Source organism: Corvus hawaiiensis, chromosome 28 (assembly GCF_020740725.1).
Source record: "Corvus hawaiiensis isolate bCorHaw1 chromosome 28, bCorHaw1.pri.cur, whole genome shotgun sequence".
Classification (NCBI taxonomy): domain Eukaryota; kingdom Metazoa; phylum Chordata; class Aves; order Passeriformes; family Corvidae; genus Corvus; species Corvus hawaiiensis.
The window spans coordinates 4,749,105-4,763,895 of record NC_063240.1 but is presented as its reverse complement, the minus strand read 5'-3'; the positions used below and the strand labels follow the sequence as shown (position 1 = coordinate 4,763,895).

General features: G+C 60.2%; 1 protein-coding gene across 8 annotated transcripts; it reads right to left on the bottom strand.

Moving 5' to 3' along the window:
- Positions 1-37: 37 nt before the first annotated feature.
- On the bottom strand, positions 38-14,442 carry TLE2 (TLE family member 2, transcriptional corepressor). Of its 8 annotated transcripts, none has more exons than XM_048287589.1 (20): positions 14,287-14,442; positions 14,105-14,202; positions 13,537-13,600; positions 12,307-12,351; positions 10,423-10,485; positions 10,124-10,198; positions 9,418-9,610; positions 7,336-7,388; positions 6,213-6,305; positions 5,898-5,942; positions 4,643-4,783; positions 3,494-3,635; positions 2,928-3,088; positions 2,475-2,551; positions 1,774-2,023; positions 1,317-1,564; positions 1,057-1,200; positions 820-974; positions 618-694; positions 38-534 (listed from the first exon to the last, which is right to left on the bottom strand). In XM_048287589.1, the coding sequence occupies exons 1-20, from the start codon at positions 14,308-14,310 to the stop codon at positions 427-429; spliced, it is 2,256 nt and encodes a 751-aa protein (XP_048143546.1). In that variant the 5' UTR covers positions 14,311-14,442; the 3' UTR covers positions 38-426. The 8 variants fall into 8 exon arrangements, 7 of the variants coding, with proteins under 7 accessions (XP_048143546.1, XP_048143547.1, XP_048143545.1 ...); XM_048287590.1 differs by having other exon boundaries at positions 824-974; positions 1,057-1,204; positions 9,418-9,607; positions 14,287-14,436; XM_048287588.1 differs by having other exon boundaries at positions 824-974; positions 1,057-1,204; positions 14,287-14,435.
- Positions 14,443-14,791: the final 349 nt, after the last annotated feature.

Below are 14,791 nucleotides of genomic sequence, written 5' to 3'. Positions count from 1 at the left end.
CTTCTTTTGTTCCTTTTTATTAGTAAGGGATTGAAAACACAGTTAAATACATTTCTTTACTGATAATTTACAGCTGTTTCTGCAGCAGAAAATGGGTGCCATTAAATCAGTAGCAGTAATTCAGGAGACACACGCTCTCAGGCTTGTCCAGCTCCCCATGCAGGCGCCTGAGGGACAGACAGGGCCCAGGATGCCTAGCCCAGCCTTGGGGGATGCCAGGCTATACCCAGCCCTCACCTCCAGCCTCGTGCAGGAACTGGGGCAGGACAACGGTGCTGGAGCCTTGGTGCGGTGTCTGAAAGCAGAGGAGGAGGAAGGAAAGTAGAGCTGCAGGAGGGCAGTTCCAGAACTGGAGGCCTATGTGAGTGTGGTGGCTTCGGGCAAGGTGTGTCCCCTTTCCTGATGGCGCAGGGATGGTGACAGGAATCAGTAAACCACCTCGTACACCGTGGCCTTCTTGTCGCCAGAGCCCGTAACGATGAATTTGTCATTGACAGAGATGTCACAGCTCAGGACTGACGAGGACTCCTTGGACTGCGAGCAAGAGAGGCAGGAGGTGAGAGCAGGGCTGGTGCCTGGAGCCACCATCATCGCACTGCACAAATGCCTCACCACACCTGGAAGATGCTGGCTCCGTAGGGCGCGCGCCAGGCATTGAGCAGGTTGTCCTTCCCCGTGCTCACGAACCACTTCCCTGGGACAGGAGACAAAGTGGGTCAAGATCTGGGATTCCATTCAGGGGAGCTGAGCACAGGGGGAGTAAACCAAAAGGATCAATCTGAGCCCATCCACAGCCCAGGCAGAAAAACCAGCCCTTGCCTACCACAGGAGGCGAATTTGAGAGAGAGGACACAGCTCTCGTGGAGGTGCAGCTGGTACTTGTCAGGTTTGGTGACGTGCAGGATCTCCACGTTGCTGCTCTCCATCCCCACTGCCAGCCACTCTCCCATCGGGCAGTACCCCAGGGAGAAGATCTGAGGGGACAGACAGGGTCACACTGTGGCTCAGCAGGTCCCACCTGGCCCCATGGTGCTGCCAGAGGGTCCCAGCCCTTACCTGGGAGCTGAAGTCGTGCTGCTGCAGCTGCCGCCCCTCCCGCAGGTCCCAGCAGCGCACGGTGTTGTCCAGCCCCCCTGTCCACAGCTTGGTGCCATAGTTAGAGATGTCGATGCAGCTGGCACCGTCCGTGTGGCCTTGAAACTGCCTGGGAAAGAGGGGGATGGAGAGGGCGAGGGCACAGCTGTCAGGGCAGCCAGCTCCCCCAAGAGCCAGCATCTCCCCCTGTCCCTGCCCTATGGCCCCTACCCCGGGCTCACCTCACCATCGTCTGGTTCTGCAGGTCCCACACCACGATGTTGCCGTCGCTGCAGCAGGAGAAGCAGACTTTGGCATCAGGGCTGATGGCCAGGGCGTAGCAGGCGGGGGCAGAGGAGGTGAGCTCAGCCTTGATGCGGGGCGTGGGCGCTGCCAGGTCCCAGATGGAGAGGGTGCTGGCCTCCCCCCCCACGATCAGGCTGCGGCCGTCGGGGAGCAGCTTGCAGGAACGGATGTAGTTATCACGGTTCTGAACGGGGGTGACAGGGCACAGGGCAAGGCAAGAAGGAGGTGAGCATGAGCACACAGGGGCTCGCAGGAGACGCATCTCTTTCTCTCACTGCACACGTGAAAGGCCCCTCTGTCCCCTCCACTGGAACAGGGGCACCTTCCCCTTCCCAGCCCCACCCCTGAGGCCTTTCTGCTCCTCCTGCTCCTCCTCCTCCTCCTCCTCCTCACCAGGCAGTCCAGCTGAGCCACGGCCGTCTTGGTGCCCGGCTGCCCCACGTCCCACACCTTGACACAGCCCTTGCCCCCGGTGTAGACGTGTCGCGTGGAGTTGCTGATGGTGACAGCACAGACCACCTCGCCGTGGGTCAGGGTGTGCAGCTGCCGCGCGTGCCGGGGGATGCCGGAGCCGATGAGGGCGTCGGGGGGGAAAGGCACCGGCTGCATCTGCCCATCGGCGCTGACGTGGAAGGAGTAGGCACTGGAAGGGAGCAGAGCAGTGAGAACCAGCCCAGAATCCTGTGTGGACAGTGGCCGGTGCCACGCGGGTCCCAGCGGGTCTGACACAGGCAGCGCGGTTTGGAGTCAGAGGACATGGAAGGAGTAGGAACTGGAAAGGAGCAGAAGAGAGGCCTGAACAACCCCTGTGTGATGCCCGAGGGCAGGAGGTGACCTCTCCCTGAGCCACGCTCCCTTAGCCAAGGTGGAAGGTGCCCGTTGTGCTCTGGCTAATGAGGGGTTTAATTACCCAGCTCCTTGTTACTGCAAGCTGCCAGGAATGAAATGGCAGTGCTGGATGCTGGAGTGGAGAGCAGCTCCCCCTCAGCCCTGCCCTGCCCTGGGTGAGCCCTTGGGAGGGAGATGCTCTCAGCACCTGGCTCAGCTCCTTGCTGCCCACCCTCCTCACAGCCCCAGCATGTGCAGCCACTTACGGCTTCCCTCCAGGGACGGTGGAGAGTGAAGAGGAGAGGGTGGAAGCCCTCAGATGAGGGTGCGACTCAAACGCCACCTGCACAAAGCAAAGGCCACATGAGGAGCGGAGCAGAGGACACCAAAGCTGGGCTCAGGCCTTTCCCTGCACGTGCTGGGACCAGGCCAGCCTGGCTCTATGCTCCCTGCTTGCCGTGTCCTCACATGCAAGTGACAAAGGCCCAAATGGGTTCCCACAGACACAGTTACACACCAGTGGAACCAGTAGAGGCTTCTCTGAGCGCACTGAAGCCTCCACCAGCCTCACGACCCATCCACCTCTGGAAGGGAGCCCTTCCTATGGCTGCACCCCCCAGCTCAAGCCCCAGATGTTGCACAGGGACAGCGCAGGCCCAGGGGACAGGGAGCAGAGCCAGCACACGGCAGCAGACCCAGCCTCTCCCTCGGTCACTTACCATGGGGGAGCGGCCATAGAGCACCGCGCTGCTGACCTGGGGCGAGAGGTGGATACCCATGTAGAGGCCGGGGGATGGGAGCTCCCCGCTGAGGGCGGCGTGGGGCACCATCCCCAAGGAGGACGTGTAGGGGCTGGAGGAGCTCAGAGGGCTGCGGAGAGCTGCACGAGGAGAGACCCGCGTCTTGGCCCTGGCCCACGGGCGCGAGCGAGCGTCACCCGGGGGAGAGGGGCACCTGGTGACTGCACAGCCACCCCCTCTGGCCCCCACAGCCAAGCTCTGAAGCTGCCAGCTTCATGCAGCCCCACCAAAATGACAACTCATCAGAGAAAAACAGATAAAACCCCTGCCCCCACCCCGACCACCACCCTCGGCAGGTCTGAGCCCACCAGGCAGTCTGGTATGTGGCAATGCTCCTGTTGGCCATGGTTGATAGGGCTGATTTTGTGGAGCAAAATGGCCCCGCCAGCTCTGTTGGTGGCAGACTGTGTCCTGCGTCCCTCCATCCCAGCCCCACGGCACTGTCACCGCGGAGCGGGACCTCGGCGCTGTCCTCGGACACTCACTGACGGTGTCGGTGGTGGGGGCCTTGGCCGGGGGTGGCCGGAGCGGGATGGCCGAGCTGGGCCCGGGGCCAGGCGTGAGGGAGTCACGGGGTGGTGAGGAAGAGGAGGGCTTGGAGGTGGGAGCGCTGGCCACGGAGTCGGTCTGTGCAGAGGAAAAAAGCAGCTTCAGCAATGGGACCAGGGCCTGGGACAGCCCTCCCAGCACCAGGTGGGTCAGCAGCCTCCACACTCTGCAGGGTGGAAGGAGCTCCTGGATGGAGCTGGACAGGGTCTGGCCATCCAGGACCCCTCGCCTTTGCCCCTCACACAGCCCCACTCTCCCCACAGGTGCAAATACCCCATGCAAGCTCCAAGTCACCCCAAAGTGCCCCAACCCTGCAGTGCCCACCAGCACGAGACCCCACAAACACATCTGCTGCTCTCTCGAGCATGTAGGGGCACCCCCATCCCCAGCCTGGGACCAGGAGGATGCCTGGCATGAATTAGCCTCTCCAATCCCCACAGCTACTTCATTCCTTGCTTTTTTCCTTGCCTCTCCTATTTCTTCTGCTTTTTCTGTCTGGGGATTTTGTCGACACCAGCAAAGGAAAGAAAAAAAAAAAAAATTAATAACAGAGAAAAGCTACGTGCTGTGCTGGCAGATTGCTCTGGGCGCTTTGTCTGCTCTAATCCGATTGTGCCGGGGAGCTGCTGCTCGCTGCTGCCCGCAGCCCCCAGCTGGCTCCTGACCCCAGATGGGGGAACGTATCGCTTGGTCCCTGCGGTGGCTGGGAGGCCAAGGAGTGGCAGAAACATCCCTCCCCCTTCCCACATGCTGATGTTTCAATCTGAGCGCTGGACTGGTGCTTGGCAAGGAAGGAGAGGAAAAAAAAACACTGAGAAGGAAAATAAAAAAAAAAAAAAAAAAGAAGAAGGAAAAATCAATTGCTACGAGCAGCTCTGGGGAATCCTGCAGGCAGGCGGGTGGAGAGCACTGCAGAGCCTGTCCCACCCCGAGGGCACGGCCCTCTGTCCCCAGGGTGGGCGGTGGCAGCGCACACAAACCACCGGCTTTTCTTCGCCCGCTTTGCGCTGCGGCGGGCTGGCCACAGAGAGAAATTCGGGGCCACACATGCCACCCCCAGCCCAGGCTGCCCAGGGATTTCCTACCGGGCTCTGGTCCTTGGGCTGCAGGGGCGCGGTGCTGCCGCTGGAGCCGATGGACGCCGGGCTCTCGGGCAGCTCCCGGCGGGACGGAGCCAGGCGGCGGCTGGGCGAGCGGCCAGGGCTGCCGGGCTCCGAGGGCGGGTCCTGGGGGGAGAACAGCGCTGTGGAAAGCAGGAACCCCTCTGTGCATGATAGGGGCCCTGGGGAGCCACCCAGGACCACCATCGGTCCCCTCGGCCTCAATGAGGAGCATCTGCTCAGAGGACTCCGTTCTGCCCTCCTGGATAAGAAACGGCCTCGATTTTTCTCTTTGGACAAAATGAGAGGTGACAGCAGGTTCAGAGGACGCTGGTGGCCATGGATGCCTTCACAAGGAGGGATGAGGATCAGCCCACATGAGGAGCTGAGACAGGGCTGCCATTTCAGAGGCCACCGCTCGGCTCTTGCACTCCCTATTAACCATTCAGCCAGGTCTGTGATTTTTTATCACCATAATGACACCAACGAGTGGCTTTCGTAAGTGTCATTTTCTGCAGAAATTCCTGCTGATCTTCCTTTCAGGGCTTGTATTTTCTTAGGAAGTGGCACGAGTAAAAAAGACCTCATGTCTTGCTCTCCCCTCTGTCTTCTAGGAAGGGAACAAGTACGTCCCCGAAAACATCATCTCTACCAGGAACAGTGGTGGCTGGGATGAAGTTCTGTCATGTGTGCCTCAGCCAGCGGAGGTTGCACCAGAAGCACGTGGCAGTTCCATTGCAAAAGACTGGAATTCAGTGAATCCCCTGCACTGAGACACAGCCACAGGTGTTGAAGTCGAGGCTGCTCGAGGGCCAGGCCAGGCAGGACGGGGCTCGAGGCGTTGGGCTGGCAGGGCCAGGGTGTGCTGCGAGGCTCCTGCCACCTCCAGCCACGGGAGCTGCCAGCAGCAAGCCCAGCTCCGTGGAGCTCTCATCCAGCTTATCAGCCTCCCCATATGGGATGCTACAGCAGCGGGGCTGAAAGGGGATTGTGAAGCAGAGCCAAGCCTGTGGCTGGCAAAGCTGAGCCCCGGCTGGCACAGCCTTCCCAGAGCAGTGGGAATGGAATCAGTCTTGGCTGCCACAACACACTGGAGCAGGGCTGGCACGTGTCCTGGCTGGCCACTGCTGCCCAACAGCAGTGAGCTGAAGCCTAAAGAACCCCAAAGCTGAGGAACCAGAGTCCTAAACCTAATGACTGCAGCTTGAGCAGGATCCCTTGCCAGGCTCCAAGGGCTTACCTCATCCACCACCAGGTTGTAGTCACTCTTGTCCCCATCGCTGTCCTGCAAGGAGGGAGAAATCCAGAAGGGCTCAGTCAGGACAGGGCAAGGCTGGACCAGGCTCTGTGCTCTGCCCCAGGACCTCAGACAGCAGAGAGACCCATTTTCTCCTGTGCATCACTCCATGGACCAACATCAGCCATGTCCTGCTGGCAGCAACCCAACCTCAGGCTGAGGGGCCTCCATGGGGCTCTTAATTCGGTTTGTTCTTGCTCACAAGACACCAGCCCTCTGCAGCAGGAGCTCCCCAGCCACACCCCTTGGTGCACTCACAGAATGCCCAGGCAGGTCCTTCTCCTCCCGCTTCCGCTTCAGCCCCGTCCGCTCCTCGTCCCGCAGGCTCTCGGGAGGGGAAGCAGAAATGCTCTGAGGCAGAGAGGGAGAAGAAGGTGTGTGAGCCACTGTGAGGGCAGACAGCTACCCCTCACCTCTCAGTGGGGCCAGGCCCTGCTCCATGACCACCTCCATCCTAGCAAAGCATCTCCACGCCTGGCGGGAAGGACCCCAAAACCCCAACGTGGGGATCTGAGCAAGGCACATCCCCAGCACTACCAGAGAGATCCACCCCTGCAGAGACAACGAGCCAGGGTGGAGCAGAAAATCCTCACAGGTGTTTACTTCACCTTAACCCTGCCACGAGGGTTGGGAAGCAGAATGGGGCCAAGCAGGAAGAACATCCCTCCCCCAGAGGCTGCTGGCAGCTGCAGGGGTGTCACACATCCCCTGGCAACCCCACACTCATCACAGGGCAGCCAGAAAGTGATGGAGATGCCCCATCCCAGGGCTCCCTGCACCTGATTGCTCCCAGCACAGTCAGATCCACAGTTCTGGCACAGAACCAGGCAGCAGAAAGGTGATCCCTGCCCCCCAGGATCTCTGGAGGAGGTGCCTGGGTAGTCATGGGATCACAGACACCTTCTCTACTTCCTCCTCTCCCACCTTGCAAGCCCAAGATCAATGCCTACAGTTCCCCAGCTGAGAGGCTCATTAACCCTTCTTTCTCCTGCCTGTACTCTGATACTGCAGAGCTACTGCGGAGCCTGGGAAGAGAGTCACAGCTCTGGGACTGGGGGGATCCTAAAAGGGAGGGGGCAGCCAAGGACTGCAGAGGGGCTGAGAGCTCTGAGACCTGTTCAGAATGATTCTTTAACTGGAAACTCCTTGAAAAGGACAGAGCTGGTTATTTTGGGAGCAGCCCTTGATCTTTAGCTCCTTGCATCAGCAAAGACTGAATTGAGGTGGCCCAGAACCTTCAGTTACAAAACCCTGATGCAAACACAGCCCACCCAGGCCAGGAAAGCTCACCCAGCACCCCCATCCCTTCCCAGGAGCCAGCTTGGAGCACGCTGGAGATGCCATCAGGGCCAGCTGAGGCCACATGCCTGCCACAGCTTACCCGGCTTGGGGTGTGTTCTGGAGCCAGGCAGCAGCAGGGAGAGCATCCCAGGTCCGTGTCAGAGCAGAGGGGAGGAGAGGAAGAGGTAGTTAATGCCAAGGCTGTGCCCCACGTACCCAGGCAGGAAGGAGAGAGGGGCACAGCAGGGCAAGGCAGGAAACAGCGGGACACAGGCTTAGAAAACAAACAAACAAAAAATCACACCTGATTTCCCACTTTGCCCACCTGAAGTGCAGATTCTCTGGTGTCTAACGGGAGGTCAGCACTTTGGTGCTCCTCAGGGAAGCAGGGGAATCTCTATCCACCCACCTCCTTCCAAGAAATTATCCCAGCTTTGGAATCTCTTCCCTAGACATGACAACAGGTCCAAAGCCACCGGGGGAGGGGACGAGCTGGCAAGCCAGCTGAGATCCCCTGGATCACACCCATCCTATTTCCTTAGGAAGCCATGCCTAAAAGCCCTGCTTGGAAACCCTCTGAGGCTTTGGTGCATGCACAGCAAAGCAGGTCCACTTCCCTGAGCCCAGGGAAGAAGTGCCAGGCATTTATTGCAAATCCAAGCACAGGGTTGTGGGCTGGGGTTTAGCAACCCTTCCTGGTTGATTTTTGCTCCTAAAGATCCACCAGCATTTGGAGAGAATGAGTCCAGGTCCCTGCTGGCAAAAAGAGGCAGGCAGGGATGGGAAGCTGAGGGATTCTCGTAGGCACTGCTCCAAGGCTGTGGTCTGGAGGGGGACCAGATGCTTGCCATCAGCCCTGCACCCCTGGCTCAGTTTGACTCACACCAGCTCTGGCTAACTATGGCAGAGCACCGAGCATTAACCCCAGACAGATGGAGCATTTCGCCTTTCTTTTGTTTTTTTTTTTTTCTTTTTTAATAAGGAATGGCCCTCACCACAGCCAGACACCCGGACTGAGAAAAGTTCTGGCTAGAGGCACAGGTTGACCGGGCTCTGAGGGTAAAGCAGGCTCAGCACAGCACAGCCTGCTTTTATTCTCTCTCTGGACTTTGTTTTCCTCCTTTGTGGAAGCCATCCTTAAAGAAACACGGACAGGATTTGAACTGCAGACAGCTGTGTGCAGGGGGGCAGAGCTGCCACCGATGCTTTCCTGCTGCTCTTTTCACCACTTCTTTGGAATCTTAAAGCCAAACCAGACCATGAGAGCCTGCAGCAAACCCCACCCAGTGCCCGGCTTTGCTGCTGCTCTTGGGTCCTGACCCAACAGCACTTCAGTCAGCACCTTCCCCAGGGGAGTCTGCAGAGAAGCATCTCTCCTGCTAAATTTGGCTGCCTGTTTCTAGCCCATCGAGCTGCCCAGAGCCTCTCTCCTTGTTCCAGCCTCCTCTCAGCACAACCACTCGATGCCTGTGCTCTGAAAAGGTGACTTGAGCTCAGAGCAGCTTCTCCTTTGTGCAGCCCTTCAGCAGCAACAGGCCACAGGCAAAGCTGGGCAGCGTTACTAATTTGGCCCACGCCTGCCAGTAGCATTCAGAGCACTGATTTAACAATGATTAAATATTGATGATGTTTTTAAGGCACTCTGTGATCCTGACAGGAGGAGGCACCCATATGGACTAGGAATTAGTGTAATTTACACGGCACAACACACACAATGAGGCTCTGCTTTCTAAACCCCTTGCCCCAGGCCTGTGGCTGTCACAGTTTCTATCAGGGGCTTGCAACAGTATTTTCCCTAAAAGTCTCGGCTTGAGGGATCAGATCTCTACTTGGTGTAAACCCTGGTGTAAAAAGAGAGGGTTTCTTTGTGGTGCCTCACAAAGGAGGGGACCCTCACGCACTGGAGCGGAGAGACCTGTGTGTGCACAAACGCTTGCCCAGAGCCAGGGCTGCACACACAGCCACACACCATCACTGCAGAACAGCAGTTCCCGGGTCAGAAACAGAGCCAGCCTCCTGAGGCTGCAGGCGCTTCATGAGCTGGATTTGCCATCCCCAGGGATGCAGCAGCCAGCAGCCTCAGGAAAGAGGCAGAGCAGGCAGCAGGATCCCTGCACATGCTGCCCAGCACTGACTCAGCCAGCCTTTAAAGGGTTAACCCAGCTGTGCTTCTTCCCCTTACCTCTGTTCTCCCCATCCTGGGCCACTCTGTCCTCCTTGGTGGCCAGCTGAGCCTGTGCCATCAGTGCCCCTGAGAGGGCCAGGAGCCCCGAGGTGCCGCTGGCCCCACTCAGGCTAGAGGGCTGCATGCTGGAGGGGTGGGGTGTCAGCGGGAGGGGGGATGCGTGGTGCGAGAGGTGCTGAAGCTGCTGCTGCTGAAAGAGAAAGAGCAAATGGTCCTGGATGTGGAGGAGGTGGCTGCAGCCATGCCCGGGCCCTCCCCTCGCGCACGGGCTGCGATGCGAAGCGCGATGGGATGAGACAGGGACGAGGAGGAGGGAGAGGTGCTGTCGGGGCTGCACAGCCTGGGTCACATCCCTGCCCCTTCCACCCATGGGCTGTCTGGGCTCTGAGGGTCAAGCAGGCTCAGCACAGCACAGCCTGCTTTTATTCTCTCTCTGGACTTTGTTTTTCTCCTTTGCCCCTTCCACCTGCGAGTCCCTCGCTGCTGCAGACAGGACCCCAACACATGGCAGAGCCATGGCTCTGCCCCACTCTGCTCAAGGGGTATCCCACAGGGCATCCAACACCTTCAGGACACCGTGGCAAATCCCTTCACCACAATGGGCTTATCACATTAGTAGAAACCCTGACTTCCCTCATCACTGCAGGGCCCGAACCCTCAGGCAGGAAAGAGTCTTTGCCAAGAGCCAGGCAGTGCAACTCACCCCGACAATGCTGCTGAGCTCCCCCATGGTCACCTGCTTGGCCCGTTCCACCGCCTGCAGGACCTGCTGCTGGTGCTGGGGAGGAAGAGCATGGGGGTGGTCACACCGTGCTCCTGGCTGGAAGGAGCACTTGGCTCCACATTGCCCCACCCACCCCTGCACAGCCCCTTCTCCCACCCCTCCAGCCCAGGCATGGAGGTTTTCTTCCCCAAAACCTCCCATTGCTCAGGCTGGACTTTGATTCGCCTCTTCCCAAGAAGCCAGAGCAATCTGATGCACATCCCCTGCCTCCTCCTTACCTCCTGCGTCAGGAGGGGGATAATCTGGGCACAAATGGCACTCAGTCTCTTGACAATCTCTGCCTGAAAGAGGAAGCAGGTATCATCAGGGATGGAGGGCTCTGAGCCCCATCCTGTCCCCCTCCAGCAGCCAAGCATCCTGCAAACACACAGCCTCGGCAGAGGATTTAAACTCTCCCCACCCACGCCCTCTTGGCTGAAATTCTCCTGCTGCCTCTGCATCCCTGCTGGGATTTCCCGAGCTGCTGCCAAGGGAGGGCTCTGCCCAGGGCTGCTGGACCCCCTTAGGCCGCCAGGCACATGGGAGGGAACCCACGCCTAAATCCCTCCGTGGATCCGGGCCAAGGCAAGCTCCAAGCTGTCAGTCCTTTCGCAGCCCAGCTGGCTTTGCTCAGCCCAAACCCATCCTGGCTTTGCGGGCTGCCGTGGCCAGCGGGCAGGGACGGAGGGGAGCCAAGCCACAGGCGCTGGCAGCGGGCCCTGCCTGCGCCTTCCCTTCCCAAACATCCAACTCAAAGCCAGGACAGAGCAAGCAGGATGCAGAACTCCCACAGATCCAGCCCTCTTGGCATCGCACCAGCAAATCCTGCAAGGTGGTACCTGCCCTGACTCGGAACAGGGACTCCACTCCCATCCCCATCAAGCCTTGGGACAGCTCCCCCTGCTCCTTCAGAGGCACAAAGCACCCCCGGACCTGCCCCTGCCCACAAGGGAATGCAGAAAACCCGGTGCATCCTCTGAGGAGAGGCTCTCTGGTTGCAGACAAACCCACAGCCCGGCCGCGTTCCCACCAGGGCAAGCAGCACTTCTGAGGAAAGGGACTGCGACTCCCAGCCCAGCCTCTCCAAGAGAAAACCAACATCTCCTGGGGAAAACTGGATTCCTCCCCTGCTGCAAATCCACCCTGGGACTGGCTGCTCTGAAGGGTTTTATCATCTCAGGTTTCTGACAATCCCTGCCGGTGTTGCAGAGGTCAAACCAGGCTCGGAGCCAAGGGAGAACAAAGGGAACATTTACCTGCTGTGCTCGGAGGCTGCTGTGCCCCACACCCACCAGCACCCTGGGCTCACCTGCAGGTCCCAGCTGCTCCCTCAGCCACTGCCACCATGCCCACAGAGCCAGAGACCCCCCTCCTCCAGCCCTCTCCTGCCCAGGCTCCCACTGCTCAACCACTTGGCCATCACCTCTATCACCTCGTGGGCACAGTCTCTGGCCCCACGTGGCTCGGGCCACCCCTGGGTCCCAGTCCCACTGGATCTTGGAGCACATAAGGGTGGCAGGAATGTGCTCGTGGTCTCCACCACACTCCCTGCTAACAAAAGGAGCAAACTCGGAGGGGCTGAGCCAGCTGGAGGGATATGGCAGTTGACTTGCCACTTTGTCAGGCATTGGTCCAAACTAATTTCCCTGGCAGAGAGCCCATGATGACTAGATTGATAAATCTGAAGAGGGAAAGCAAATTAACGCTGGAACAAAAGGGGAACCAGGGAAGGGTGAAAACACTCCTCTGGCTTTGGGAAAGGAAAAGGAGATTAAGAAAAAAAGAAAAGAAAGACAATCCATTTGCCTCTGCTCTCTAGCTCCTGCTGTTTCCTCCACATCCCTCCTTCAGCTGGGGCCCCAGGGAAGCACTGCAGGGAGGCACCAGGCCTCACAGCAGGGCTCTGAGTGGTTCATCTTTGGGATGGCAGGGATGAGGAACGCAATAACACATCCTGACAACTGCTGGATCCCTTTGCAAGCCAGTCCCTCGTACAGAGCTGTCACACCTCCCATGCCAGTAGAGCTGCACGGGCTCCAGGGAGATAATTTTCCAACAAAGTCTCCAACCTCAGCCTCTTCCCCACCCTCCCCTGCTGCTGGCCCGGCCCCCACTGCACTTACCTGCTTGTGCATTTCAATGTTCAGGCCGTAGGACATCTCGTAGTACTGAGAGGAAAACCACAACACAGCCTGGTTAGGAGCTGTCCAGAGCAACCGGCCCAGGACCAGCCTGGGACTTGGCTCACTCCAGCCCACGAGGAATGGCTGAGCCCCCATGCCAGGAGCCCAGGACAAGGTAGGGAGCAGCCACAGGATGTTAACACCTGCAATTTCTGCACTGGGTTAAGCCAGGGGAAAGCCAGTCCTGCTGCCCCCCAGAACCCATCCTGGCTTAGCCTGGCCTGTCCCACCCTACTTGGAACCTGTTTTCATGCCCTGGCACAGCTGCCCACCCACTCAGCCTGTGCAGAGCAAAGATGACAACAGGTTACACCCTTCCCCAGCCACCAGTGACTCTGCCAGGGGTGCTGACCCCAACCCCTCACACCTGGGGAGAAAAGGGGACCAGAGGACCTGCTTTTCCCCAGCAAAGCCTATTCCAAAGGTAGCAATCCACTTCTGGGGAGGGATCCCAACTGATGGGTGAGAGGAAATGCTCCACAACAGCAACACCCCGGCCTCACAGACAGGGCTGCCTTCACCCCCAGGATGGGGGTTGCCCAAGTTCACATCTTTTTGCCTCTTAGATGGCATCATTTGGGTTCCCCCTTTCCCCAGAGGAGGCAGTAAGGTCAGATGCTAAAGGAGAGGGAACTGCTCTGCTGTCCCCAAACTCTTTCCTTGCTCTCAGCAACTCCCCTCCTCCTGGCAGGCTCTGGCTGGTGCCCAGGTCAGTCTGTCTTGGGGGCTGTTAACCCCTCACTGGCAACTGTGGAGGGCTCCTGCCCTGCTTCTTCCCCTTCCACCCAAACCAGGAGCCTTGAAGCACCAGCTCATAAGTACTCACCCCTTGGGAGAGAGACAGGGAGGAGTGGGGAACTCCTTTATATGGCCAAATAGAAAAAGGGTAAAAAAAAAAAAAAAACCAACCCAAAATAAAAGAGACAAAACCTATGGCAGGATTCCCAGGCTCAGGCAGCACTGAGCACTGAGACAGCAGCAAAAGAGCCAGCGTTGCTAGGAATGGTGATTAACTCCTTCCTCCCTCACATCTCCCCGGCCCCAAGGTCAGCAGTGGGCAGGGCAGTGGCCCCTTCGGGCGAGTGGCTGAGAGGAGCCCCAGCACCCGGATCTCTCCGAGGGCAGCAGCCCAGCGGGGCCGCACCTTGGGGGAGGCAGGGGGCAGCTCACCATGACATAATGTCTCTGCATCTCTGTCTTCTCGCTCACCAGCTTCTCGCATTCCAGCTTCAGGCTGCAAAGGGGAGCCAGGGCTTTCATTCACGGACCTGCATCTCCTGCCCCATCCCGCCAGTCCCCATCCCTGGAACCTCGGCAAGCTCAGCACATCTCCCGCCTGCCCCTGCGGGCTTATGGGGCTGCAGGGGTGTCACACACCCTCTCTGGGGCACCTGCACCCCACGGCTGTGCTGTGCACACACCTGTAGCACCCACCCAGAGCTCTGTCCCCTCCCTGCCCCTACACCCCGCTCAGCCAAAGGAAACGCGCTGATCTTCCCCTTGGAACTCCCGCTCAAGACCTGGCGCCCCAACTGACGGTTTCACGCTGCCCCTCAGCCCAAACCCCTTTCCCCTTCCTCCGCAGGCGCTCCCCTCACCAGGCACCTTTTCTCCACCTCCTCCTTCCCCGCTTTCCCCGCTGCTCGAGCGCTCCTGCCTCCCATGTCCCATCACACCTCTGCCCCGGGCGCTCCCTCTGCCCGCAGCCCAGCCCGACCCCCATCACCCCCCGCCCCACCTGTGGTACTGCGCCTGCAGGAACTGAAATTCCTCCTTGATGCGGTCGCAGATTTCCAGCACCGAGAACTTGAAGGGCTGCCCGGGCTGGAGCGGGGGCTGCGGAGAGACAGCCCGGCTGGAGGCTGCGGCTCGGCCCCCCGGCCCGGCCCGGCCCGGCCCCGCCGCCCCCGCGGCACTTACCGGGTGCCGTCCCTGCGGGAACATCCTGAGCGCCCCGGGCGCCCGGCCCGGCCCCCCCCCGCTCCCGGGGCGCTGCTCCCCGCCCCTCCCGCGGGGGCTGCCCCCGCCAGGGCACGGGGGTCCCTCGCCTCGGCGGCCGGGCCGCGGATCCGGGCTCTCGCCGAGCGGCTCCGCCGGGGCGCGGGCGGCGGTCCCGGGGTCTCCGCTCGCCCCCGGCGGGGCCGGGGCGGGGCTGGGGCGGCCCCGGTGGGGGGGGGGGAGCGGCCGCCCGGCCCCGCGCGCCCCGGCCGCCCGCTTAAGGAGGCGCGTTCCCGCGGGGCTCGGGACAGCGCGGGCGCAGCACCGGAGCTCCCGCGGCGGCCCCACGCTCGCACGGCGGTGCCGGAGATCAAGGGGAACCCCGGGGAAGGCGCCGGCCCTGGAGCCGCTGCTCCTGGCCCGAACGGAGCCGCTCGGGAGGCGTCCGCCCGCACGGCTGCTCCGGCCCGGGGCTCACCGGGCGCTT